Source organism: Mustela erminea, chromosome 15 (assembly GCF_009829155.1).
Source record: "Mustela erminea isolate mMusErm1 chromosome 15, mMusErm1.Pri, whole genome shotgun sequence".
Taxonomy (NCBI): domain Eukaryota; kingdom Metazoa; phylum Chordata; class Mammalia; order Carnivora; family Mustelidae; genus Mustela; species Mustela erminea.
Genome location: NC_045628.1, coordinates 77152940 through 77180839, shown reverse-complemented (window position 1 = coordinate 77180839; position 27900 = coordinate 77152940). Strand labels below are relative to the sequence as shown.

Below are 27900 nucleotides of genomic sequence, written 5' to 3'. Positions count from 1 at the left end.
CCCACGGTGCGGGGCGCCCTGGAGCCGCCGGCCTCGGTTGCGGAGGGTGTGTCATCCCTGACCATCGCCGACGCCTTCACGGAAGCCGGCGAGAGCCCCGCCCCGCCGCCCTCGGGGCTCAATAGGAGGTTCATCTGCTCCTTCCCTGATTGCAGCGCCAGTTACAACAAGGCCTGGAAGTTAGACGCGCACCTGTGCAAGCACACGGGGGAGGTAACCGGGCACCAGCCTTGCGGCGGAGGGGCGTGGCGTCCAGCCCCAGGGACTCGGGACGTGGAGGCCGGCCTGGCGGGCTCTGTCCGTGAGGCCAGGGGCAGCACGTGGGTGCACATGCCTTTGCAAGACATGTTTATCTTTGGCAGCCTGGATCATAGAGGCGAACCAGCTCTGCCTTAGGTTTGGGAGGAGCCGAGGAGAGGTAGACACGTTCTGAGACCGAGACACTTGTCATGGGCTCGGGGCTTTCTAAACCAACGCTTCCCTTTTGATCTTGAGCTTTGGCCAGTCATCACCTCCGGGTAATCTGTAAATAGGTGCAGAGGAAGGATACATTTATTCTCATCCTTTCTATATCCCCTATTTTTACCCCCAACAGACACCTGACTTAATCCCTGCCGTCCTGGAACTGGAATGGGGAATGACTTCTAAGTACTGGAGCTTTAGCAAGCAGCATGCGTTCATTCCTTCATAATTCAGGACCTTTCTAGCCCTGAAGAGAGAAGAACAGTCTGGGCAGGAAAACAAAACAAACTGCAGAAGGAAGCGTGATTGAGTGTGATTGAGTTGGGGACAATACAAGAGGAGGTTTGAGAAGCATGTCTGGTGGGCTTATTTTTTGGCCAGGGTACAAATAGGTTTGGAGTTTGGGTTTTATTTTGAGGGCAATACGAAGTCTTTGGAAGATGATCTCTGGGGAAAGGGAAGTTCACGGAGGCCAAGGAATCTGCCCAATTTCCCAATGTTTGGCAGAACCTGGCTTCACATTGTCTCATATGAAGGCCCCCAATTTCCTCCGCCTCCATCCTTTTTTTAGATTAATTAATTTATTTTGGAGAGAAAGAGAGGGAGTTCAGTGGGGAGGGGGAGAGGGAGAGGCAGAGAGAGAATCTTAAGCAGACTGAGTGCTGAGTGTGGAGCGGGATCTCATGACCCTGAGGTCACGACTTGAGAGGAAATGAAGAGTTGGATGCTCAGCCGACTGAGCCATCCAGGTGCCTCTGAAGGCCCTTAATTTCTTAAACCAGAGGCCTGCAGCCCCTGCTTTTGCACCTAACACCTTCCACACATACAGGCTATTCCGTCACATGTCCTCATGGCCCCCATCCTCCTTACCCTCTCCAGCATTGGAAGGCTGACCATTTCCTCCAAATCTTTTCCTCTTCCTCACCTACTGTTTTCACTGCTCCTTTCTGCCCTTGACTTTACCCATGCTACCCAGTTGTCTTGGCAGTCTTACCCAGTGACTGTCTTCACTCAAAACATCCATTAAGTTCTGCCACCCTGTCCTTTCTGTTGCCCATTCTGTCCCTCAGATTGTGGATTCTGAAACTTGTATGTCCAAGTAGGGAAGCATGTGGTCACTTTTGTGTCCCTCCCTGAAAACCCTTGGGGCAGCATGAGCCTCCTCTCCCTTCTGTGGGTCACCCCCAGAGCCATGGCCCAGAGGAAGGATAGACTGTCTGTGACCTTGGGACATGGGGCAAGTAGTCTCCAACTCTTCCCTCAGCTCTGCCCTCTAGATAAATAAACTGCCCTCTCTTTAAGACAAGGGCGCCTGGGGGGCTCAGTGGGTTAAGCCTCTGCCTTTGGGTCAGGTCGTGATCTCAGGGTCCTGGAATCGAGCCCGGCATCATCAGGCTCTCTGCTCAGCAGGGAGCCAGCTTCCATCTCTCTCTGCTTGTTGCTCTGCCTACTTGTGATCTCTCTCTGTCAAATAAAATAAATTAATTAATCAAGTAAAAAAAACAAAAACAATAAAAAAAGAAAGACTTACAAATACTGTGCAAAGTTCCATGCATTTTCCCCCAGTAATAAACTCTTCTGTCTTCCTGTCTAGTGGCTTTGCTACTAGTACTGATATTTGAGGCTTTGGTACCTCCTTCCTTGACCGTCTTGGGGTTACGTTTCTCATAATAAAATAAAACTGGTGATTTGGGGGACATTTTTTACTTTTACTGTAGGTGTAGAATGGAGACCCTTCCTCCCTGGGTCCCAGGTGGTGGTTGCAGTTAGGCTGAGAGCTGATGGCTTTGCTCTGGCACCTGTGAATGTCTTCCTGGAGGTGTGCTGGGCATTCTCTTAGCATAGGCATTGCGCTTGTCTGGGATGAGACGGAACCTGCATGTTCCTGTGCCTTAGGCTTCAAATGGATAAAAATACGCTGTGGTTGGAAACACGTGCATGTTGGCCATGCTGATGGCAGACAAGTCACCTTCAAGGGTGGGGTGGTACCGGTGAAGCCTGTTGTCAGGCTAGAAGTAGGTTAGCAGTGCCATCTCTTACTGTGAAGGCTACCTGCTTATTTCATCTGCTATTCATAGAACAAAATCTGTCACACTGCCTTTGTGAGAAAGTTGTGGCATTTGTAGAACACCATTTTCTAGCCTCGGGTGCTCAGCACTTGCTGAGAGGAAACCATCTCTGGAGGTGGCGTCCATGGTTTTGCCTCCTGTACATTTTAGGTGTTTAAATAATACCAGAATTACTAACTGGGGCAGGATTGACCTGTTTTTTCTTTCCTTCCTGCTAGAGACCGTTTGCTTGTGACCATGAAGGGTGTGGCAAAGCCTTTGTCAGGGACTACCATCTGAGTCGCCACATCCTGATTCACACGGGGGAAAAGCCATTTGCGTAAGTAGAGCACAATTCTGAGGCCTTTGAAGCGGTTGTATTTGGCATATCGACCTGTATTTGGCATATCGTTCCTGGTAAGGAAGTAGATTGTTTACTCCTAAGACCAAGAGCGAGCAGCTTCTCTCCTTTGCTTCTCTGGGTCCAAGAGGAGACTGGGTTTGAATGTATGGGAGAGAAGAGGGGGTTTTGTGGGTCCTTTGTGTGTGATAACGTCAGCAGTGAGTTTATCTGAAGTTGTCTTGAGTTTGCATCCTGTCTTCTCCCTTTTATTTATTTATTGTTTTAAGATTTTATTTATTTATTTGACAGAGATCAGAAGTAGACAGAGACGCAGGCAGAGGGGATGAGGGAAGCAGGCTTCCCACTGAGTGGAGAGCCCAATGCAGGGCTCGATAGCCGAAGGCAGAGGCTTAACCCACTGAGCCACCCAGGCACCCCTCTTCTTCCTTTTAAAGTAGATACTGACTGGGAAATCCTCCCCCCAAAACACTCTGTTCAGACTAGATGGGATAATGGTTCCCTGGCAGAGTCTTGCCTCCACGGGTTACAGGGTCTTTATGAACCAGTAAATAAGCTTCTGGGATAAGAGACAGAAGCATGAAGAAGTAGAGCTTTTAATAGTTTTATCTTGTATTTCTTCAAATTAAGCCCCTGCACCTCTCCCACACCAGATTCCTATTTTATTCTTCTTGGAGTTGCTGGTTCTGAAAGGACGGAGTTACTGTTTGCCTTTTGAATCAGCTACTTCTTTAAAGCACTGGATCTCAGATTTAGGGAGCATGAGAATCACCGGGAGAGCTTGTTAAAACCCGAGTGCTGGATCCCATCCCGGAGTTTCTGATTCCATAGGTACTGGGTGGAGCCGGAGAATGTGCATTTCCAGAAAGTTCCCAGGTGATGATGCTGTTGGTCTGACGTCCATACTTGGAGATCCACTGAACAGAACAGAATGTTCCATGGAAACACTTAGTTTTCATTGAAAAAATAATACTCTATTAGCTGTCCAAAGCTACATACAGGAGACCGGTATTGCCCATGTTGGAATTTGATATTGTAATTGTGTTCCATGAGACAGTTCCTTGCGTGTAAGGTTTTCTCATGATCTGAGTTGTTTTCTTTTAGTTTTAAGATGATGGTGAAGGTGAAGTGTCTCATGTCTCACTAAGGCCCAAACAGTCTTGGGGAAAGTGAGTTGTCAGTAGTTGACACGGGATCATCTTCATGTCCTTTTCCACGTGGAGAGCCACCTCTCTGTGTGACCAGCGTGGTAGCAAGCAGGAATGGGACAAATTACTGGGGGGGCATATGTCTTTATCTCAGCCTCCGCGCAAGCACACGGTGTATCATCAAAATAAATAGCCCTAAGTAAAGCTTAATGGATTTCAAAATGTAGTTCAGCTAGCCCAGCAGAGAGTAACTAAGTATGGTCTGGAAAATAGAGCTGGACTATAGTTTTTGACCTGGAAGTTTCACGTTGGGGGATTTATTCTGTAGGTACCTTCGTGCCTGTATTAAATGCATGTATGAGGTAATGCACAACACTATTAGTAGGATCGGAGCATTGGGATCAACCCACCTGCTGGTCACGAGGGACTAAAGAGCATAGCAACACAGTAGAATAGTCTACAGCTGGGAAAACGAGTGCAGGTGTTGTCTGGGAAACAGGATCTCCAAGGCATAGTCACCGAAAGACCAAAGTTCAGAAGAGTGTGTACGGAGAGCTGCCTTTTTGCGTGTAAAAAGGAGGAGGGAAGAGGGGCGCCTGGGTGGCTCCGTGGGTTAAAGCCTCTGCTTTCGGCTCAGGTCATGATCTCAGGGTCCTGGGATTGAGCCCCACATCGGCCTCTCTGCTCAGCAGGGGGCCTGCTTCCTCCCCTCTCTCTCTGCCTGCCTCTCTGACTACTTATGATCTCTGTCTCAAATAAATAAATAAAATCTAAAAAAAAAAAAAAGAGGGAAGAGTGGACAGGAAGAATCTGTATTTATATTTGCAACGTTAAAAGTTACTTAATAAAACTGAAAGTGCCACCTCTCCTAAGAGTGGTGGGGCGTCACGCAGCAGTGTCCCTTTTCATGCTTTTTGGTTTCTGAGCTAAGATACTTTGTGCTATTTAAAAGATGAAATCTTCAAGGAGAATGAGCTGGGTACAGATGCATAGGGGGACCAGGAAAGCTGAGTGTTCTTCCCTCTGGACCAAGGCCACTCTGTGGTAATCCTGGCCAGCTCTCTCCCTCGCCTGACCCGTCTTCAGTTCCAGGCTCCCATCTGGACAGTGCTGCTGGATGTCTCTCTGACTCCTTAAGTTTTCTGTGGCCCAAATCCCTCCCAGTCAAGTCTGAGCTCTGCTTCCTTTGGTCTTCACCTGCCTGGTCTTCACCTGCCTGGTTCTTGTCGGGTGGCATCTGTGTCTACCTGATGACCCATAGCAGAGACAAGGCAGCTCCCCTGGGTGCCTCACCCTCTTAGCTGTCCCTCAGACCCTGTTCTTCAGACTCTGTCCCTCCGGCTGCTGTGGTCTTACTCCAGCCTCTTAACTCCCACTTGAATGGTGTTTTCTTTGCCTCCAGACTGCTTCCCTTTTTAAGGCTGGGCACGGGTTTTAAGTGTGGCTTTCATAACCAAGTCTAGGATCTTAGTATGTTGTGTAAATGACCCTGGTGACCTCACCTTTTCATGATCTTGCCCTGTTTGCTTGACTCTCTGACATGAAACTTTGGTCTAGCAGCACTTAACTGACCAGCAGCCCCATCTGTGACGCTGCCTTCCTGCTCCTTGCTTCCTGTCAGGACGTTTCTGGGCCCTGTCCTCTTGCCCCAACTTGTGTTGGGTTAGATGCTTGGATCAGGATTCAAGGCCAGAGTGACAGAAAACCCAGCACCCTAGTGGCTTAAACAAGACAGTCTCTGTTTTTCTTGCTTAACTGAAATGTAGGAGTGGACAGTTGAGGGGTGTGCCACAGTCAGGAGACCTGGGCTCTTTGTAGCCCGTCTCTGCCATCTTCATCTTGGGGCTTCAACATCATGCTCCAGGAGGACTGCTGGAGCTCCAGCTGTCACACAGGCGTTCCGCCACCAGGGTGGACGAAGGAGCAAAAGAGGTGTGCCCCCTTCTCAGATGCTTTATGGTTGCTTTAATTGGACGGGCCCAAAAGAGCCATGTGGCCACCCCTAATTGCAAGGGAGGCTGGAAAAAGCTCTATTTCTGTTCATCGTGTACCCAGCTAAAACTGTGTTCTATTCCCAAAGTCAAAAACAACCCCTGTTGAAATTCATAGTGGTCTCTGCCCCAGCGCCCCTCCTGTGTGCTTCTAGTGCCATCGATCGCACGGCCCCTACCTATGTGTCTCCCATCTGTCCCTGTGCCCGACGGGACTATTACCCAGTATTTATCAGTGAATGACAGCTGAGATCAGGGCTCTCAGGGAGGTCCTGCTTCGTCCACCAAGCTTTGGAGAACTCATCACAAGAAGAGCACACAGTAAAAAACGCAACCGCCCAAAGAATTTAGGTAATTCAAGGGTGAGATATAGAAGCACTCATTAAGGGGTGGGGGACTAGAACGGCTTGATGATATGCGAGAAGCCATATGGTTTGTGGTTTTGCTCTAAGTATCTGTTTTTACCTCTGATGGTAAGCAGAAACTAGTATTTTTGAGGTTTTTTTTTGGAAATGCAGCTTATTGTGACATTTCAAGCAAAATTAAGGTTATTCAATTCTAAATTGAGAACAGTTTAACTTAAATACAATTTAAGCCTAAGCAGGGTTTGGGCTTTTGGGAACTAGTGTTTTCCACTTTCCCTCTGCCCGGTCCACAAAGCGTGTGTGCTGTACTATGCCTGATTTCAGAGGCCTAACATGAAAAACGCATCTCAGTGCTTGGTAATCATATCAGAACTGAGAGGCTGACACTGACTTAACACTTTGGAATTTGTTAAAGACTATTTCATACTGTACTTGGGAAAGTACTTTTATAAAGTTGGAGGATATATGCATCTTAAAAATTCTCTTCCCTCGGCTTGTAAATATTTTGATTTATACAATTTCTTACAGTTGTACAGCCAGCGGTTGTGATCAAAAATTCAACACAAAATCAAACTTGAAGAAACATTTTGAACGTAAACATGAAAATCAGCAAAAACAATATGTAGTAAGTATGAATGATTTTCTGTGCCTAAATTCTCTATTTTTATGCTTATTGTCCATGTTTCGAAAATGCTCATCAACCAGATTTTGTCTGCCAAATACCTGAATTTAGCCCAACTCCTAGCTAACATAACAGCGGCTTATTTTGAAAGCAAAACATTTTCGTGCTGATGAGGTTTATTATGGGTAGGCTGCCCCAAACGAAACTCTTAAGCTGTTACAAATGGGTTCTTCTTCAAAGCTTCCTGGCCTAGAATTTGACAGTAACTCAGTGGAAACAAGTAGCAAGTATAAAGTTTCCATAATGTGTTTATCTTGAGGGAATTCTCTTGTGAATGGTTCTTTTTTTCCTTCAGACTAATGAACCTTTATTAAACAGTGCACTTTTGAAGGTTGCAAGAAGGCCTTTAGGAAACACCAGCAGCTGAGAATCCACCAGTGCCAGCACACCAACGAGCCGCTGTTCACGTAGGTGCTTCCCGCTCCTGGGCTCTCTTACAGTTGAGGGGGGGTAAGATTGAAAGGCGGAGGTTGGGTGCAAGTGTTCAGAAACCATTTCTTAATGCTTTTCTGTACCGTGAATGCCCATTGATATAGTGGGGCATTTCAAAAGTTTGATTGTGCTTTTCCTTTCCAACAGAAATAGTTAATGTATTTCTAAATGATTTGTAAACTAGTACAGTTGTGGTGAAGCTCGAAGGGAGAACTAAGAAATTACTTTATTTAGTTAGAGCTCATTTATTTTTATTTTTATTGAAGATTTTATTTATTTGTCAGGGAGAGAGGGAGTGCACCTAAGTAGGGAAAGTGGCAGACAGAGGGAGAAGCAGACTGACTCCCCACTGTGCAGGGAACTCCGATATGGGACTCGATCCTAGGACCCTGGGATCATGACCTGAGCCAAAGGCAGACGCTTAACTGACTGAGCCACCCCCGCGTCCCAGAGAGGCTGTTTAATTGTGTGAACTGTCATTATACAGACACGAAGCATTCCTTTGCTACAGAGCAGAAGTCTACTTTAGAGTGGCCTTCCTGAGGAACAGGGATGGTGACTGGACACACGGGGCTGGACTTGCTGAGGGTGTCAGGGAGCTCCAACTGCCTGCTCGGAGGTGCATCTTCAAGGGCACTAGCCAGCCTCTCTGTGGGCCACCATCCTGCCCAGTGCCTTCCTGGTCCCCCCAGAGCTGTGGCTTGCCTGGGGTCACTGCAGGGCCTGCGTCTCCTCGCTGGCAGGCCTGCCACCTCTTGTGCCACCCGGGCCTTTTGCACGGAAGCGGCTATGCCCTGTGTGGCTCACCAGAGCCCGTGTGTCTGCCGCTGCTTTCCTTCCACACCGTCCCCAGGTGGCAGCGTGAGACCCAGGAGACAGTTGAGAATGCCTTAGTGGTTTACCTCAGCTGTCACGTAGCCACGAAAACAGCCCAGTCTCAGAAGGGTGAAGAGGAACACTTTAATATGATCACAATGCCAAAAAAGAAGTCATGACTCTTAGTTTGGTCTCAAGGCTGGTCAAGTCACTTGAATTTCACTTGGGATTTGGTCTCAATTTCAAATCTCTTTATGATTGGTTTGGTGGTGGGGAGAGACTTGGGTAGCAGAAAAGGACAGAGTAATACTCACCTTCAGCAGATGCTGCACAAAAGCGGATTGGCTCATACGGGACCTGTTGTTAACCCAGGTGTGCCCAGGAAGGATGTGGCAAACACTTCGCCTCACCCAGCAGGCTGAAGCGACACAGGAAGGTCCATGAGGGTATGTCTGGCGCTCCCAGGTGGCCCCCGCTTTGAGGAGACCCCAGGAGAGATTGTGTGTGTGTGTGTGTGTGTGTGTGTGTGTGTGTGTGTGTGTGAGAGAGAGAGAGAGAGAGAGAGAGCGCGTGTGTGTGTGTATGTGTTGTGTCAAGTTCTTTGACTGTAAGATGCTCTGTTCTGTGCCGTGGTCCCGTGGCACCCAACACGATCTAGGTGGGGGCCGCGTGCTGCAGGTTCAGGTTTTTGACTCGACCAGAGACACTGCACGCCCTCGTCTGTTCTTCCACTCCTGTCGTCACTGTTTACAGCCGGTGTCTCTTGGTCTGTCACAAGTGCCTGGGGGTTCTCTGCTTCTCAGAGTGTTAGCGTTCTGGCTATGAAGCGCTATGGTTGGCTTTTTCACCGCTGTTACCTCTTTGATGCCTGTGTCCTCCTTCTCATTAGGGGCATCCTCAGGGCTTGGATAACAGTTTGAGGTTTTGGAGTTAGCAGATTGTAACTTTTTTCAGAAAGACTTGATTAAATTACTTGAATCTTCTCTCTGTTTCCTTGAGGGCTTTGCTTTTTTTCAAGAATTTATTTATTTGACAGAGAGAGAGATCACAAGTAGGCAGAGAGGGGGAAGCAGGGTCCCCGCTGAGCAGAGAGCCTCAATCCCAGGACCCTGAGATCATGACCTGAGCCAAAGGCAGAGGCTTAACCCACTGAGCCACCCAGGCACCCCTCCTTGAGGGTTTTTTTATTCTGTATTCCAGTTTTCTAAGTATTGAGTATATGGGGTTTTTGTTGTTGTTTTAAAAATTCCACTAGTAGCTGAAGAGTAAGAGGTACCCTCATTCCTTTTAGTTTCTCTCTATTGAGTTGGTGAAATACAGATTGGCTGTTAACAGTGACAGATTCTTCCAGTTCTGGTGCTTCGCATGATGTCTGCTTTTGTCTACAGTGTTCTCTGGGTTCTTATTTTCTCCCTTAATTGCACCCTGCGTCTTTCCTGTATTTTATAACTTACCAGATAGTAAGATTAGAGGCCAGGCGTAGGCACACAACCCCTGAGACGTAGTGTTGGTGGTGTGCCAAGCCCAGAGGACCAAGGAGCTTTCACGAGGAACACAAGAGGCAGGCATAAAGCAGGGAGGGGCAGGGCGCTGTAAGCCATGGCAGCTGGGGAAGGGCAGCAACTTACTGGGAACAGCGTGCTTCTGTGAAATGTACAGACCTAAGACACTACGTGGACTACCTTGCTACATGATTATTAGGTTTCCCTGCAAAACTGAGTTTTTATTCCCACCTCTAAAGACTAACTGAACATTACTGGGAGACTGGAGAAAGATTATGTAGGCTTACAAGTTTCCTTTCTAATTATGTTTGGTATTTACGCTGAATATTTATGAAAGGCAATGCACCAATGTATTTTTTTCTCAACAGGCTATACGTGTCAAAAAGAATGTTCCTTTGTGGCAAAAACATGGACGGAACTTCTAAAACATGTGAGAGAAACCCACAAAGGTAAGGCAGACGTGTATGGCACAGTGTAAATATTTGTCGCTATAGAACTGCTTTTAAAAAGGGAAATATTAAACATGGGCCTTAAAATAATAACTTTTCCGTGTCATGTTTTGAGACGTGCTGGGTACCTCAGCCGTTTGGCAAATGAGCAGACAGAGCTGTGATCCCAGGTTCAGGAGGAGCTACGCAAGGAATTGCTGTGCACATTTGTGTTTTTTTAAGATGTTATTTATTTATTTGAGAGAGAGAGAGCACAAGGCAGGGAGGAGAAGGGCAGAGAGGGAGAGGGAGAAGCAGGTTCCCCACTGAGCAGGGAGCACAATGCGGAACTCAGTCCCAGGACCCTGGGAACATGACGTGAGCTGAAGGCAGAGGCTTAACAGACTGAGCCACCCAGGCACCCCTAAATTAGTAGTCAAGAACTTTCGGAGGCACTGGTGGCCAATGGGACAGTTTGGGAAATAGCGCTTTATGTATTGGCAGACAAGGAAAGAAACTGGTCGTCTCAATCTCCCTTTGCCTGCAGCTACTATGCTGAGAACCCCTGCTCCCTGGTAAGGGAAGAGTGACTTTCTGTAATACAAGAACATGGGAGAATTGAGACAGACTTCAAGCAATAAAAATTGGACTTCATTTTCTGATTTATGATAATCATGACATTTTCGGCATCAAATATATTACTTCTATATTGAAGTAAATTTTCTCTGTATGGTCATATATGGGGAAATCGGTTAAGTTTGTCTGTCTACTCCACCAGAGGACATAAAATGTGAAGTATGCCAGAAAACATTTAAGCGCAAGGATTACCTTAAGCAGCATATGAAAACTCATGCCCCGGAAAGGGATGTATGCCGGTGTCCGAGGGAAGGCTGTGGTAGGACCTACACAACCGTGTTTAACCTCCAGAGCCACATTCTCTCATTTCACGAGGAAAGGCGCCCATTTACCTGTGAACATTCTGGCTGTGGCAAAACCTTCGCAATGAAAGTAAGTATTCGCCTTCCCGGATGCTGTCCTTTAGGTCTGGGGCTTCCCAGCTGGGTTCCTGGGAGCTCTGGATTCCAAGATGGTGCCCCAGGACCTACAGATGGGGAAAACCGGGTACTCTGGACCTTCCACTCTGGCTTCAGCAGGAGCGGTTCTTAACTCAGGTCTGCAGAACCACCGGATCTTCCTATGCCAGTGGCTCTCAAAGCATGGCCCTGGACCAGGAGCATCAGTGTCACCTGAGAACTTGCTAGAAATGCACATCCACAGGCCTTCCCCAGACCAGAAACTCTGGAGATGGGACCCAGTAATTTGTGTTTTAACAAACCCTCTGGGTCTTCATGTCCTTGAGAACCAGTGGCCTGCGGTACCACATGCTTATTAATTATAAGAGTATGATAATACTTGGGTGTCCTTTTAGACTGTCGTCTTTTAGGGGTTGAGAGAGTGGGCAACAAGGACATGAGGGACTATAGCACTTGGGGATCGAGTCTGGATCTTGGTGTGACTTGAATAGGTAAGAACGGGACACTTACCAGATGACCCGCACTGCTCTGCGGACCCTCAGTCTGGCAGGTGCTCCTACAAGTGTGAACCATGAGTTACAACTGAGTCTGAAGAGACAGTGATGCGGGCGCTGAGTGCGTCCAGACTGTTAGAAAACCACCTGGGGCTGACGATCGTCAGCATTATTGAGGACGGGAAGGCCTCGGTCAGATTTTCCACTGGGGTTTCGGAATGCTCCTGATGTTCAGCTAAAGGTGCATCTAAAAGAACCTTCTTCGGCTTGGAATAGCTCGCTCAGAACTGGTTTCCCCTCCTCTTACTTACGAACAACTAAGAAGCCGGTGGAGGTTGAGACTGTGTAAGTTCCTAACCTGGGTCCTTCAGAAAGGTAGTGATTTAGGTCTAGGATTTGAGGAAGAATTCGCTCTGGTGGGGGAATCTTTGTAAGCTGAGGTCACATCCTTCAATGGGATGTAACAGAAAGAAGGTGGACAGTTGAAGTAAGTCATGGAGTTTTCCTATTAAGAGATACCAAAATGGCAGTGTTCTAAAGATGTAACTGTTTCTTTCTCCTTCGTTGTAGCAAAGTCTCACTAGGCATGCCGTTGTGCATGACCCTGATAAGAAGAAAATGAAGCTCAAAGTAAGTTGAGTCAGGCAAGCTGTTGATTTTAAACACCAGTTACCTCAGCCAGATACAATCTAGAATGTTTCAGCTCCTTAGTAGCGAGTGAGCCTGCACTGCTGTGGAAGGGAGGGCACGACCTTCACTCTGTTCTAAAGGAGCGCTGTGTGCCAGGGGAGGGGAGGGGTTACAGCTAGTAGAAGATCGGTTCACACAGCTTGATTTTGAATTCCCATTATCTTGTTTCCTTATCTCCAAAGGTAAAACCCTCTCGTGAAAAACGGAGTTTGGCCTCTCGTCTCAGTGGTTATATTCCTCCTAAAAGGAAACAAGAACAAGGCTTATCTGCACCTAAAAACGGAGAGACCCTGAACTGTACTGAAGACCAAGTACTCTCCACTGCTGCGGCCCTCACCCTCAGCTGAACCTCACCCTGCTTTGTTTAAATGACGCACAGCAGCCATCACAGTGACTTCCGCTCAGAAGCACATTTTTCTTTATTAAAATCACTGATGCACAACATCTGATTCTTGATTGTTTCTGTCTTCTTTATTCAAAGTGTCTCCTTTCTGGGTTCCTTGAGCTTCTCTCCAGGCATTCTCTTCCTTTTTGCTCAAATGACGAAGAACACACATTACAGCTTTTCCTCCCCGAACAGGCTGTGGCCGGGATGAGAAGGTAGCTAGTCCAGGCATGGTCTGGAGTATTTGATGACAGATCTCCTCCTAGAAAGGGAAAACACCCAAAGATAAATTTAAAACTGTCTTTGATGCTTTCTAGTGTTAACGCTCTAATACACATAAAAATCAGCATTCCTGAATTGCTGTTAAGTGACTACCTAATATCAAATTGTGCCTATCTGGTTAAGCTGACTGAAACCTGTACGATAACCAGGAGTTTTACAAATGCCACATAACTAACTGATGCACTGAAGGTTGACAGTTTTGTTTTTTTTGTTTTTTTAAAGATTTTATTTATTTATTTGACAGAGAGAAATTACAAGTACACTGAGAGGCAGGCAGAGAGAGAGAGAGAAGGAAGCAGGCTCCCTGCTGAGCAGAGAGCCCGATGCGGGACTCGATCCCAGGACCCTGAGATCATGACCTGAGCCGAAGGCAGCGGCTTAACCCACTGAGCCACCCAGGCGCCCTGAAGGTTGACAGTTTTAAATTCCCACTCTGTCCTGGCATTGTGGGACTGTGTTGGGCCCTTCTACCATCTCCAAAAAAGGAGGTACAAAGCAGTGGGTTTCGGTACTGACAGAGGAACTCTTATCCCCCAAGCTGTCAGTCTAGTGCATTTCTTAACATTGGTAACACAGAGTCACTGGGGTGATTAGAAGAATACACCCAGTTCTAGAGACTCTGGGCTGAAACCTAGGCCTAAGTGATTCTAACCTGGAGTGAGGGCGGAAACCACCAGACTAATGCTGCCTTTTAGCTGCTAAGGTCTTGGACTCTAAGGGCAAAACAAATATTCTAGAAACTTAGCCTGGGAGTATAAACTGCTATTTTCCAGAAAGGCAGTGTGACTTTATATATAATGCTTCTCAGGGGCATTATAAATAGGAGACTTTTAAAAATGAATCTTATGTTTTTAAATTATAAATATTGTGCAGTTTGTAAAAAGAATAGTAGATAACCCTGCGATTATGCAGTGCAATGTTTTCACATGACAAAATACGCTTCCATGGAAAAAGTGATGTACACAGAGTATGCTTACATTTTGAAAAATGAATTGGAAATCTACTGCCATCACTGGATAGAATTAGCCATTACTCGTCTTTGCCTTTACATTCTCCAGATTTTCTACAATTATATCTTTAGATCAGAAAACAAAAACCGTGAGCAGTTCCTCATACCTGCCTGTACTCACCATCTTCTCTTCTGGTTCCTCTGGGTTCTTCCCTTTCTTTATGGTAATTTGAACTTTGTACTGTTTCTCAATCCACTGCTGAATCTGTTTACTCTTTGTATCCAAGTCATGTTGTCCAATATTTGAAGAAAAACTGAGTTCCTTTGTCAGGGTAGATCCTAGTTTGAAACAGGAAGACTTGGTGCTAGGACTGCTCACTGGTCTCTTCATGAGACCTGAGCCGTACCACACACTTCAGGAGAGATCAGCTCGGCACGGGGGCCCAACACTCCTCTCTGACTTAGTTTCAAATGTTTTTTTAAACAAGGGAGATGGACAGACTTAAAGGTACCGATTTTTTACCTGCCAAGGAAGAGTATATTGGTCTCAGCCTTTAAAAGTAGATATTCTATAATGTACAGAATGCTTCCAAAATCCTTACCTTCACTTGATGAAAGAACAAAAGAATGGTCCTTTAAAAGGAACGAGTCTAGCTTTATGATAAAACTTGACTATCCTTATTTTTCCTTCTGATTAAAGCAGCAGCTGGGAAGTCCTCTTCTCATCTGACTCCTTTTGCGATGGCCTCCTAGTGACAGTGGGGTCATCCAGACTGCACGAGACAAGAGGGAGCTCCCTGTGTCCTGTATTCCGAAAATGGAAACCCTGACTTTTCGAAAATTATTTTACAGGGAAGGAACAAACTACCTAGTAAAAGCACTGGGACAATTCAGAGTTTTGATACGGGAGAAAAATTGGGTCTCAACCCATACAACAATCTCCCTAGGAGGACTGACTAAATGTGAAAAAATTACAACTTTAAAACAGGAGAAAGGAAAGTGTGTGACCTCAAGACGGGAGAAGGATTTTGTTAAGAAAAAAACTGGTAATTTCCTTTATCACAACACTACTGGTAATTTTAAAAAGGGCAACCAAAGAAATCTAACCGGGACAAGGTTTTGGCATCTCACAGAACAGAGAACCCTAATAAATTGGGGGTGGGGGAGGACCATACAAGTAGAAAAACAGGGACGATAAACCGGTAATTCACAGAGGAGGCAACTCATGGTGAAAGGAAACACAAATCAATAAGACAGGCTTTCCTACCCATCAGCGTGACAAAAATGAGAGGAGCGTACCAAGTGTGGGTGAGGATGTGGGGAAAGGAATGTCAAACACTGCTCATCTGCCCCACAGGCTCAGGACACTGACAGGCGCATTGTTCTCAATCAAAGACTGGAAACGAGCCCAGTGTCCACGCAAAGGCACTAAAGCCATGGTATATGGTATATCCTTAGGATTCAATTTAGTAATTATAATAAATCAGCTACAGCTGTTCTATCAACATGGCTCTTGAAAACAGCAAGACATAATTTTTATGTGTATAAAATCCTGCTCTACACTGTTTCTATGGAACCAAAGCTTAACAACACAGATCTACTACACCCAGGGTCCATGACGGTGGAAAGGGAGGACAGCACCCGGAAACAGCGCCAGGGGACTTCCAACTTTTCTGGGATGTTTTATTTTGTTTAAGAATCTGAAGCACAACAATGTTAATGCTTGTTCATTCTGGACAGTGGATAGTAGGTATTTATATTTTTCTGTATGCTTTCCAATTCCCAAAATAAAAGCAATGTTTCTAAAAGAAGAAACCCCTCCTTGCTTCCCTCAAGCCCCTGCAGCTGGTTCTAGGTCTCGCTCAGAACAAAATAATGCCTTTAACACCTTAGCCCTCCAAGTAGTGCTCACAACAGCAACGGGTCTTCTCCAAGCTTCTCTGGGTTGTTCAACTACTTTTCTGGGATACAGTTTGAAGTCTTTACCATCCTAGTTGGCCTCCTCTGAATGCTCTTTGTTTTCTAGTCAACATCTTCGCTGAATGTGGGCTTACAAGACTGAGCCGCAGACAGTGTGTGGTTTTCTTAAGACACACAACCTCGCTGTGGCGGCTTCGGGACCAGTGTTCCTGGTCCCTGTCCCAGGCTGTTTAACAGAAAACACTCTTCCGTAATGATCAGCACTTCACAGGAATCGTGACTAATCCAGGTCTATTCAATTCATGGTTCCACGAAGGCATCCGTGACAAGGGCATTGGAAGGTGATCGTCAAAATGCGTAAATGAGCATTACTTACCAATATTGTAACAAAACACTGGGGTGGGAGAGCCTAGGAGGTTAGAATCACCTGAATCACCTAGGAGGTTAGAAAGTGCTTCCAAGCAATTAATGAGGCACTGCCACTTTAGAGATGTGGGGGGAAAGGCGGGGAATAGAATGGCCCAGCCCTGAACAGGGACTCGAATCCACCCCCTCCGAGTCTCCTTTCACTCCCACTGCGAATGGTTCTGCCACCCCCATTTCAGAGACTGAGCTAAGGACCACAGGGAAAAGTGATTTCATCACTTTGGGGAGTTTACCTTATCCCCCACCCTCCACCTTTTTACACAGGCTTAAAGGAAGAGATGCTGTCCACAGGGCATCCAGGAAAAAATGGAATGGCAATAATGGAGAGCTGAAGAAAGATGTGGGCAGGGGTGGGGAGACTGTAAACTTCCCTGTTTTTTCACATCGCCGAGGTCACGAGGAGCCGTGGCAGATGCTGCTCTCAACTGCTGGTCCACGGTCCCAAGGACTCAGTCTGCAGACAGCACGACACCTACCAGCTTTGGGGTTGGCCTTTTCCAGTTCCCGAAGCCTCAGTTGCTCCTTATGAATCTGTGCCCCCGTCAAGAGCTGGTACTGGGGAGACTCGGTGCCGCTGTCCCGTTTCACGAGCTTCAGGTCCCGCTCATTCATGAGCCTGATCACGTCTGCTCGGTGCATGTTTCCCAAATCATTGCCCGCCTCATCCAGCACATGAATGACCCGCTCGTGAATTTTTCTCCCGATGCTATTAAAAGACGGCTCGCTCTTTTTCTTCTTCTTTCTTTCGTCCTGGGGGTCCGCAACAGTACTGAAAGCTTTTGCATGAACCCAGGAGGACAGTCTTGGGACAGAAGCTCTGAGGGACCGCTGCGCTGAGATGGTCTCACGCAGGGTGCATTTACCAGGACATCGGCTGATGTAGTTATTTCCAGTCTTTATGGTTTGTGATGTTAGCCTCTTTAGAAGAAGGGCGGCCATCCTAAAAAGCAGAAAGAAGGTTTGTTACAATTCCATCAGTTCCTTGCTGTGCTTTGATGCTGTCGTACATGGAGGGTGTGTATGAGGCTGCAGGCCTAGGTCACCTGCGAACGTTGTGGATCCGTGCCTGGGGAATTGACGCCAATGACATGCACTGTCAGGGGTCTGAAGTCATATTAAGTGGTGGATGTACTGTCCCCAGCGCAAGTTATTGTGAGAATAAACCGTACCTGCACATGCTGTCATTTTCCGTAGTTTCTTCCCCCAATACTAGCTCATTTGACCCTATTTCCCAAGGATCTTGTAGCGCCAACTCTAAAACCAAGAATCATCCTAAAGGTTTATTTAGGAGAATGCATATATAAAATCCTTGGTGATTCATAAACACCAACTCATAAGCTTTTAATACAATCAACTGCTAAGACAATTTATCAATATATCCACTGGTACACAGAAGACAAGAGCTCTATTCTGGGGAAAGGGACCCCCACGAAGGAAGCTGACCCCGTGGGAGCACTGATGGAGACTCTCAGGAAGGAAATATCCTGACGTAAATCAGAGTGCTGAGCTCATAAACTGTACGATGACCCACAAGGGAAGGCATGACAAGCCAACGTTAATGAAGCATTTGGTACACACGGTGATTCTGGTTTATTTCATAGGAATAACCACTGTTCTTAAAAATGGCATTTTGATTTTGAACTTGCTTCTCTCCCCCAATAAGTCTTCTCCTTCCATTCATATGCTGGGCAAAGCCTAGAGGGGCAGGCTGGAGGAGGAAAGAGAGGGCCCAATCATGTCATCTGGGGTGGGCAACACAAGGACTCAGGGAGGTGGGCCTGTCCACGACCAAAGAGGAAGGGAGAGGGGCCTTCAGCGGTGCTTCTCAAAGAATAGTCCCTGGGTCACCTGCAGGAGAGTCACTTAGAATGTTTGCCAAAACTGGAAGTGCCCTCTGGTACCTAGATTTGATCCCACGGAGCTGTACAATCACTGACGCAACCTCCATCATCACCCTGTGTCAGGCCTTGGGTTGGGTTGACTGCAGCCCAAGCTGTCCACTTGGGTATCTAATGTCGCCCACAGTGAAGACGTCCCCCACCGAACTCTCAGTCTTCTCCCCCTATGCTGCCTCCTCCCTCAGTCTTCCCTATGTCACAGAAAGACCACGTGCCCTTCCAGCCGCTGAGGCTGCAAAGAGCAAAGTTATCCTTCATTCTCCCTTTTCTCTTAGCAATTTAGCAGTGCAGCTGGCTGTTCAGCCTCTAAAAACATCCGGGATCCAACCGTACCTTGCCTTCTATGTTGCTGTTACTCCACTACAAAAATATCCCCCCCTCTCACCTGGTTTGCGGTCAGCCTCCTGACTGCCCTCCTGCCTCTGCCCTTAGCCCCTCTAATTTATCACCCACATCAGCATGTGCATGGCAGATGACGTCTAGCCTCTGATCAGAACCCTCCACTGGCTTTCACCTCTCTTGGGAGGGGAGGGGGGAAGCCAAGCCCCTAAAGAGGCCCACAGTGGCCCCCACCCACCTCTGCCCACCACGCCTATCCCACCTCTTCCAGCTCTGTTCCAACCTCACTGGCCTAGGGGGTGTTCCTGGCACATACCGAACACAGTCTTCCTCTGGGTCCTTCCACCCAGGAGGTCCCTTCCCTCGGCTGCGTGGTTCATTTACCTCAGGCCTCCCTCGGCTTAAGGGTTACTGCTCAGCGAGCTCCCCATCCACTCTAAAGAACACTGTACCCTCGTCACTTTCAAATTCATTACCTTGCCTTTGAAAGAATCCACATCCTGCCATAGTCTATAGCTACTTTGCACACATGTGCACAATCTGTCCTCACGAGAATGCAAGTTCCTAACACTAGAGCCCAGAGCCCCTATGAGCACGGACATGCTGAGTGAACCAATGTTTGAGCCAAAGGGAATAGCCAGGAGGGAAGGTGGTGTCTGCTGGTGTCTGACCCCTGGGTCCTCAGATGCGTCATTCCTTAGCAAAAAACACAAATGCAGGTAGCCCATGTGCTTCACATTCTGGCTGGCCTCCCAAATGTCACTGGCCTCACTGAGATCTAAGGGCAGATGCTCTACCCACAGGGGAGGAGATAAACTCACAGTCGCTACCGGTCAGGACTCCAGCTGCAGATGTGATAAAAACTCAAGAACAGGAGCAGACTGGATCTTTTTTTTTTTTTTTTTCATTTTTATTTATTTTTTTAAAAGATTTTATTTATTTTTTTGAGAGAGAGAGAGACACGGAGACGGAGAGAGAAAGAATACGAGCAGGGGGAGCTGCAGGCAGAGGAAGAAGCAGACTTCCCACTGAGCAGGGAGCCCAACGCAGGACTAGATCCTAGGAGCCTGAGATCATGACCTGAGCAGAAGGCAGATGCTTAACTGACTGAGCCACCCAAATGCCCCCCAGATTGCACTTTAAGTAGCTGAGATACTCCTGTTTAACAAAAGAAGTCAGATATTTGTTGGTGGAGGAAGCCCCAAGACCAAAAAAGCAGAAAAGCCTGAGGAGACCAGAGAAGACTGTTTTCCATTTAGCATCAGAAAAATAGCAGCACTACCAAATTTCACCAGGAGTTAGGATGGCTGACAGTAATGGAAGACAGCGACTGCATCCTGGGTAATGAATTCTCAACACATTAAAACAGAGAATATTATTTCAAAATGTAGGATTTTTTTTTCTCAAAATGTAGAACTTTCAAAAACAAGAAAGTATATAAATAGACAAAGCATAGGAAAAAGAGAAAATAAAATTTATGAAAACCCTGGTTGTTTGTGGTAAAGGACACAAGTGATTTCCCCCCCCATCCTTCCTAATTGTCATTTTTCCTCCATCTTTTACATGGAAGAAATACTTTTTACTAATAAATGAAATTACAAAATAAAGATGATTTCAGAAAAATGATGTAGAATTTTTTTTAAGCTTTAAAAACACTTTTCAGGAAAAGGAAAAGGAGTAGAAAAATACTGTAACTATATTTTTCTTTAAGTTCTGCACCATTTTAAAAATTTTAATAAAGTTTTCAATTTTCTTTCCTTTTATTAATTTTTTTAAGATTTATTTATTTGACAGAGAGAGAGATCACAAGTAGGCAGAGAGGCAGGCAGAGAGAGAGAGAGGGAAGCAGGTTTCCCGCTGAGCAGAGAGCCCGATTCGGGGACCCTGAGATCATGACCTGTGCTGAAGGCAGAGGCTTTAACCCACTGAGCCACCCAGGCGCCCCTTATTCGGAAATGTTTCAAACATGTTCAGGCAGAACAGTATAATAAAGCCCCAAGCACCCATCACGCAGCCTCTTAATAGCATGTAGCCAAACCAGCCTCCTCTCTGCCTCATCTACGCTCCTACAACCCCAGCGGCCCATAAACTATTCCAAGGTCAATCCTATCTCACCAGCATATACCTCAGTAAGTCATCTCCAAAAGGTGAGGCTTCTTTTGTCTTTTAATGACCATAATGACATTACCCCAATTAATAATCATTCCTTTATATTACCAAATATCCAGTTTTCTGGCTTCCCCCACACTACTGTAATTTCATTTGTTTATGTTTCATTCACAGGTTGGGTGCATGGACAGACTCCCACTGGCCCAAATGTGTGGTAATCACAACACACATTTGGCAACAATGGCAGAAAGTTGTTTCAACACAAGGAATATGCAAAAATCTTCAAAAAAGAAAGATCATTTGCCAGAACCGCCGTGACTATTACCCGGATTCCTTACCGTTAAAATTGGTAAAGAGAAAGGACTAACCATTCACCCTACCTTTTTAGGAAGAACTGACATCAGCAATCATCCCCAGTGGGTAAAGAAAAGCTCTTCATTAGAGGAGAATGCCAGCTAATAAATGAAGAAGACAAGCCGTTTAGAAATCACCATTTTGCCACCTTCAATCAAATAACAGGTCCAGGCAAGGGTGGATACTAAAACCATTAGATACAAAGCTAATGAAGAAATAAGGTATTTATTATAATGGTGCCCAAGGGTGACTCAAAGGTTACCTGCAAACTGAAATGGGAAAAACACCCTTTGGCTGTCACCCTCCTTCACCTAAGGTCAGACTCAGCATTCCAGTGATGGGACAAACTGACATCCTAGCGCACACTTCCTCCGGCGGCATGGCATGGGGGTGACACCTTCTGTGAAACAGTCCTGCCAAAAGCTTTAACCAGAACCTGGTCTGGCCTCTAGATGGTTTCCAGTTTCCAGAAAATACAAGGGCCAGACTTGGGAACAAATCAGACACCACCACAAGGAAACAATCTGACAAATGCAGACTGTGGCTTGTATCAAAAAAAAAAAAAAAAAAGTCAATGTAAAAGAGAATGAAAAAAGAAGGGGGCTATTCTTGAATAAAGAGGAGACATAATTGTAAAATGCAATGTGTTTGGAAAAAAAAAAAACAACTACAAAGAGATGTTGAGATATAGGGGACAAGCTTTTGAAAAGTAAGAAGATTGCTGATGGACCGGGTACGATCCGAGAAGTATTTTGACGGTCTCAGGTGGGAAAATGCCGTTCTTGGGAGGGGACTCTGAAGTATTCAGGGTAGAGGACCATGACATCTGCCACTTGCTTGGACAGGGTTCAGCAGAAAATACATGTGCACCATGGCAACATTTGTTGAATCTATGTTATGGTTATGTGGATGTTTGGTTATTGAGCCTTAAAACTGTCCTATAGGTTTAATTTTGTTCATAATTAAAAAGTTAAAAAGAGAAGCAGCTGCCCGAAGAAAGGAAACAGTTCACTAGTCATGCCAATAGGACTGTTTCAATCCATATAAGTTAGATATGTCACTATAATTTAATAAATTGGCATTCTGGATATGTAATCTTCAAAAAACTGTTCTCTTCATTAGTTTCAAGGCCTTATCTAGATGAATTCTATGTCTACGGAACTTTACAGATTGCAAAGTCTGAACTGTTTGGTAATGCTGATCACCTTTATTCTCCATCTACTTTTCATCAGTCTAAAAGTATCTCCCCATCATAAATGAAGATGGTTTCATGTCCAAGTAGAACTTGTGCAATGTTTGGCTAACTCGTGGTTAAAAGGGAACATGTTTTGGAGCAGTGGTTCTCAGAAATTGGAGGCCTACCAGCATCATCTGGGAATGCTTTTTCAAAACACAAGATGTTTCCTTGTTCCTCTATTGTTAAGAACCACTGGGCGAAGACCCTCTCAAAAAAGGAAGACATAAGAAAATAAATGATGAAACACTGTAACATTAGTGGGCTCCAGTGGTTTAAGCTAGGCTGTCTGGGGAGTATAAGAGCAAAGGTTAAGAAAAGGTTAAGAAAGCTTTCCAGGGGATGCCTGAGTGGCTCAGTCAGTTAAGTGGCTGCCTTCAGCTCAGGTCATGATCCTAGTGTCCTGGGATCGAGTTCCACAGAGGGCTCCTTTCTCAACAGGGAGCCCGCTTCTGCCTCTGCCTGCCTGTGCTCTCTCTGACAAATAAAATATTTAAATAAATAAATAAATAAATAAATAAATAAGAAAGCTTTCCGGGTGGATGCAAAACAGAAAGCCTTGCTCTTTATGAAATTTCTCCAATTAAATGTGTTTGACAACTCTGTCAAACAAATGGTCGGCTGACTGAGCCAGCAGTCCAAACTGCAGTAAGTTCTCATGTTCTTATGACAATATAGGTGCCTTTAGTCACTCACTGCCACAGCTATCCCTTCAGAGACATCCAGAACTATTTGAAAAGCCAATTATCTTAAAGTCATTTACTTAAAATACGTAATTGTGTAGTGAGACAGCCATATCTGGTTTCACAGAAACCTGGATCTGATCGAGATCATCCCAGGCTGCAGCTCTCTGCACCCACTGGGAGTTTTAAATTCCGCAGCTGACTCCACATTGTGGGGAGAAAATATAATATTTTTTGTTGTTGTTCCTTAGTTGCATGGATTGGTTAGGTGCGTGGAAAACTCCATATCCTCAAGCACTGGAGGATAAACGGACAAGTGCCCTCAGAGCCCCCTCACTCTTCTGTCTAAGCAAGTCCCACTAATTTCAGTCCTCACTCCCCTGCTTGGCCCTCTTCAATACCACCCCTAACGTGCCTGGGACCATGTAAGAAAAATGACAATGGCATTATTCCAAATGCACACAACAAAGAGTAATTTTAATGTTTGACCTACATATTCCATAAGAAATTGAAAGGATTTTAAATAATAAGCCATAAAGTGGGAAATTACGAAATAAATACATGGCTACTTCCATACACAGTATTTCGGGAGAGCTTGGGGCCGTTCTTTATACTTTCACACTAAGTGTACAGTTGTTTAAAATGACTAATATTCTTTGAGGACTATTTCCCCCAACTTTTACCATGGAAATGTTTAAATATACAGAAAACTTGAAAGACTGTACACTGAACACCCCAATACCCATTCATCTAGATTCTACATGTTGCTATCTTTGTTTTATTTACCCATCTATTTATTCCTCTTTCTATCCATTTATGTTTTGATGCATTTCAAAGTAAAGCTGCAGACAATGACATCTTCAAATGCTTCATCCTCAAATACTTCAGCATGCATTCCATCAACTAGGGTTCAGTATTTGGACTCTTTCCATTTTGAAGCAAAATTTACATATAAATTTTGGCTCAGTGGCTCAGTGGGTTAAGCATGTGCCTTCAGTTCAGGTTGTGATCTCAGGGTCCTGGAATGGAGCCCTACGTCAGGTTTCCCACCCAGCAGGGAGCCTACTTCTCCCTCTCCTGATGGCCCTCTCCCTGGCTCATATTCTGTCTCTTGCTTTTTCCCTCAAATAAATAAAATCTAAAAAAAAAAAAAAGTTTGAATCTTAAATATACCTTTTAATTAGTTTTGACAACCACCCACAACTCCTCTTAACATACAGAATATTACCATCACCCCAGAAAGTTACCTCATGTCTAAGTTAGTCTCCAACCCCACCCAGAGGCAACAACTGTTCTGATATTTTTCTATCATAGTCTGTTCTCAGATTTCATACAAATGTAATCAAGCCTATGTACTCTTTGTTGTAAGGCACGTCAGCATATTTTTGAGATTCAATGGTGTTGTTGGAGGTGTCACTCGTTTGTGCCTATTTCTCAGAACTGTCCCAGTGTATTGATATACTACAAATTTTAAATCCAGTTTTCTATTGATGAACATTTAGAATGTTCCTAGTTTGGGGCTGTTATGAATAAAGTTGCTATAAGCATTTTTGGTTTGGGGTGTGTGTGTGTGTGTGTGTGTGTGTGTGTGTGTGTGTTTTGCTATGAGCATTTTTGTACAAGAAAAAAAAAGTAATCAAATGATTACTGCTCCAAAAGACAGCTGTATTCCCCTTATGATACATTATTTTGCATTACCAAGTACTTCTTCAGGAGGTACAGATAATGTATTGTAATGAAACTTCTTGGAATATGATTTAAATATGTGGTTATGAGGGAGTCCTGTCCTGTAAGAAATTAAATTGTTTGCACGCTCACTGCTCTTCTTTCCTCTATAGCTGATATTTACAAGCTCATACTTACTAACACTTGTTATTTCCAGGGAGGCTGGATCAAAGCTACATAGATTCTAGAGTACTAAATATTTGTGAAATTAATTTTGCCAGCTCCTATGACTTTAAGATCCTTCCTCACACCTTTCTAAAGAGTTTCACAAAATCCTTGCTTCTGCCTGCAGACCTGCCAACAGGCCATGTGTTCTGTTCCAGTGGGCTCTGCAGCCTTAATAACAAAGGACTGAACCACGGTCACTGAGCCTTCATGGTGCTCTCCCTTGGCTCCGGTTTTGCTCTTCCATAAGGAGTACAAAGTACTATCCATACTCAGGTTAGCTTTTTAAGAGCAATAACGCCAATTTACAACACTGAAAGAAGCCGACATATATCTTTGGTCAATTACTTAACCATATTTTTTTACCTATAAAATATTTAACTTGCTTTATATTTTACTTATCTTCTTGAAATAGCTTAATGACCATCCAGGAAATGTTTTTTAAAAAGCTTTTAAATCCAGAGCTACAGACTCAATATTAACGTTGGACTTATTCCAGCACATGTATCTTCTACCTGGTCCTTTGCTCTTCCAGAACTTCCTATCTCGGTGCCCAGCATCACAGTCCATCCTCCAAAAGAGTACCCCTCTTTTCCATCTCTGCTCTCCCTCACTCTCCTAGCTAACCCAACACCAAGTCTCATAAATTTTCTTCTAATTCCACTCAAATCCAACCACTTCTCCCCACGCCCATTGCCACCACCGGATTCCCACCAGTAACCTAACTAGGATTTACACACTTGGAACCGCAATCCGTTATCCCTGCGCGGCTGTCACCACACATCCCCACCCTCCCCACCATAAAACTGCCTCATATTATGACCAACATCTTTCATGAAGCCTAAAGGGTCGTGCCACCTCTCCAGCCTCGTTCTATACAAAACTTTCTACTTCCCTGAAGCACACTGGCCGTCCAAATTCTTGAAATGCTCTTCCCTTAAGTTTAGGAAGCTCCGGATTGTTGCTTAGTGCTCCCTTTCTCCAGGCATTCTTCTGATTACCTTCCAAACGAAGCCGATCAGCCCCTACTTCCCTTGTCCCCTCATCTGTTTGTTGAGCTCAGCATTAATGTCCAACATTAAATGCTCGCATAGTATAGTTTATCTTTTTCCCTTTTAGTACTAATCACAATCACAATCACAATCTGGTGATTATCTGATTGCTGTTTCTCTCCTTCAATAGGTGGTAAGTTCTCTGAAGCTGGGAACGAATCTGATTTATCCTTTACTGTCCCGTCCCTGGCATACTAAGAGGTCGCTGACTTTGCAAACGCCCCTCCACTCTGCACCTTCTTAGACTGCGAGTTTTCTGTAGGAAAGTTTATTTACTTCGTTCAAGAGTCTTGTGCCATAGAGCCTATTAAACTGTGAGCAGGGAAAGAAGAAATCCCCCAATCACTTAGCAACCCTCCCCGCTACTCCTCTCCCCGCCGGCGGACGGTCACGTGTGTCAGCCGCGGCCACGCCCACAGCGGGAAGTGGTCCCCGAGCACCCTCCGGCTAGAGAGGGACGTGGGGACGTAGGGCCGGCGTGCGTGCACGCGTGCCCGTAAGTACGCCGCGATGGCGGGTCGAAACGTTCAGAGGCCGAAGGGCCGGCGTCGGGTCTAGCTCCTGCGGTTCCCGGATGCAGGGTCAGCATCCCGGACCCAAAGACGGTTCTAGAGACCGGCCGAATCTCCCACCCCGCAGCAGGGTCTGCGGCGCCTCTCCGCGCTCCGTCCGGCGGCAGAGGGGGCACTGACCTTCCAGGGACACAGCTGAGCGCGAAGCCGCTTCCTCCGCAGGACTGTGCCTAAGCCCACGTCCTCCCGCGCAGGCCCCCCCCACGGCGCCCCTAGCCTTTGGCTTTACCTACGCCCGGCCGGCGATTGTAAGGTCTGGCGGAAGAAGCCAGGGAACGGCTCCCGCGTGGAGCCCCCTTCGCCCTCCGTAGTGGGCGGGGCTTCGGCTCACGTCTTCTAAAGGAAAGGTGACGCAGGGAGGAGCGCCGTCTGGCTGGAAGGCGGAAGTTCTCCACGGAAGTGTGGAGGGCGGAGGGCGGTTCTTGCCGGCGTTCTCTTTTATTAATTTAATGTTGAGTGAAATACTTCATAAATGTTCTTATAGTTCCTGTGGTTTAAGAAGCACTGCCTCCGGTTTGCCGGTGAGCAGACAGACTCAGGAAGTGAAAGACTGCCCTAGGTTCCCGAGCGCGGGGCCACCTGAGATCTGAAGTGGGTTCAGGCGTGTAAGATTCAAGAACTGTCGTGACTGGGAGAGCTTCGAACAGGCCGTCAGCTGCACGAAGGCGAAAACGGGCCGGTGGTGGTGAAGTGGTTTGTCAGGAGTCAGTAGGGCAGTTGCAAACCTCGGTGCTCCTGGCTGTCACCTGCCCGTGCGGGGGCACACCCCTGTTGCGAGGCTGCTGTGCCCTCCGTCTCACTACTGATGTCAGTGACCTGACCTGTCACCTCGTCTTCAGTGGGACGACCCAGTGGGAATCTGCAGTCATGACGCAGCTAAGCCACCTAACGAGAGAATTTACCATATGGGAGGAAACGGCATCTACGGATATAATGCGGCTGAACACATAGCTTTATTCTCCTTAAATGACCCCGTGAATCAGTTTTTACCTGCTTTGTTACAGATGAAAACGCTAGTTTAGCCTTAAGAGCTGAAGTCCCGAGTTTCTCTTTCCTCATCGAATCCCAGTGTCCGGCGCATTAGGTGCTGACTATTTTGTTGAAAAAGTGAAGCAGTCAACTCAGAAACGACTTGTGTGTATGTGGTCCATAGTCCGAGGTTAGTATTTGTGTGTTGACCATTTACCAGTTGAGCAAGAATTAGGCCACCCAAATTATTCTTTAATACCAAGATACAAGTTTGTTTAGATAGAGGGTAGAGTGACTAGCGGATGCGGTAGGATTGGTGGGTGCTCAACAGTTACAGATGCGTGTTTCTAGTACATACCTGTGTGCCTGCCAGGCACCCTTCTAA

At 46.0% G+C, this 27900-nt stretch overlaps 2 protein-coding genes across 6 annotated transcripts; one reads left to right on the top strand and one right to left on the bottom strand.

The window, feature by feature from the left end:
* GTF3A (general transcription factor IIIA) lies at positions 1 to 12899 on the top strand (the record flags this gene model as incomplete). Its single annotated transcript, XM_032315325.1, has 8 exons — positions 1 to 213; positions 2750 to 2850; positions 6904 to 7000; positions 7376 to 7464; positions 8678 to 8751; positions 10176 to 10256; positions 11014 to 11243; positions 12636 to 12899. Coding segments are annotated over 8 exons (1050 nt in total), but the record flags the coding sequence as incomplete, so codon positions are not given.
* Positions 12855 to 26889, bottom strand: MTIF3 (mitochondrial translational initiation factor 3). Of its 5 annotated transcripts, none has more exons than XM_032315303.1 (5): positions 26667 to 26887; positions 21142 to 21216; positions 16892 to 17355; positions 14251 to 14408; positions 12855 to 13100 (listed from the first exon to the last, which is right to left on the bottom strand). In XM_032315303.1, the coding sequence occupies exons 3-5, from the start codon at positions 17352 to 17354 to the stop codon at positions 12882 to 12884; spliced, it is 840 nt and encodes a 279-aa protein (XP_032171194.1). In that variant the 5' UTR covers position 17355; positions 21142 to 21216; positions 26667 to 26887; the 3' UTR covers positions 12855 to 12881. The 5 variants fall into 5 exon arrangements, with proteins under 5 accessions (XP_032171194.1, XP_032171196.1, XP_032171193.1 ...); XM_032315305.1 differs by having other exon boundaries at positions 26776 to 26886; XM_032315302.1 differs by lacking the exon at positions 21142 to 21216.
* Positions 26890 to 27900: the final 1011 nt, after the last annotated feature.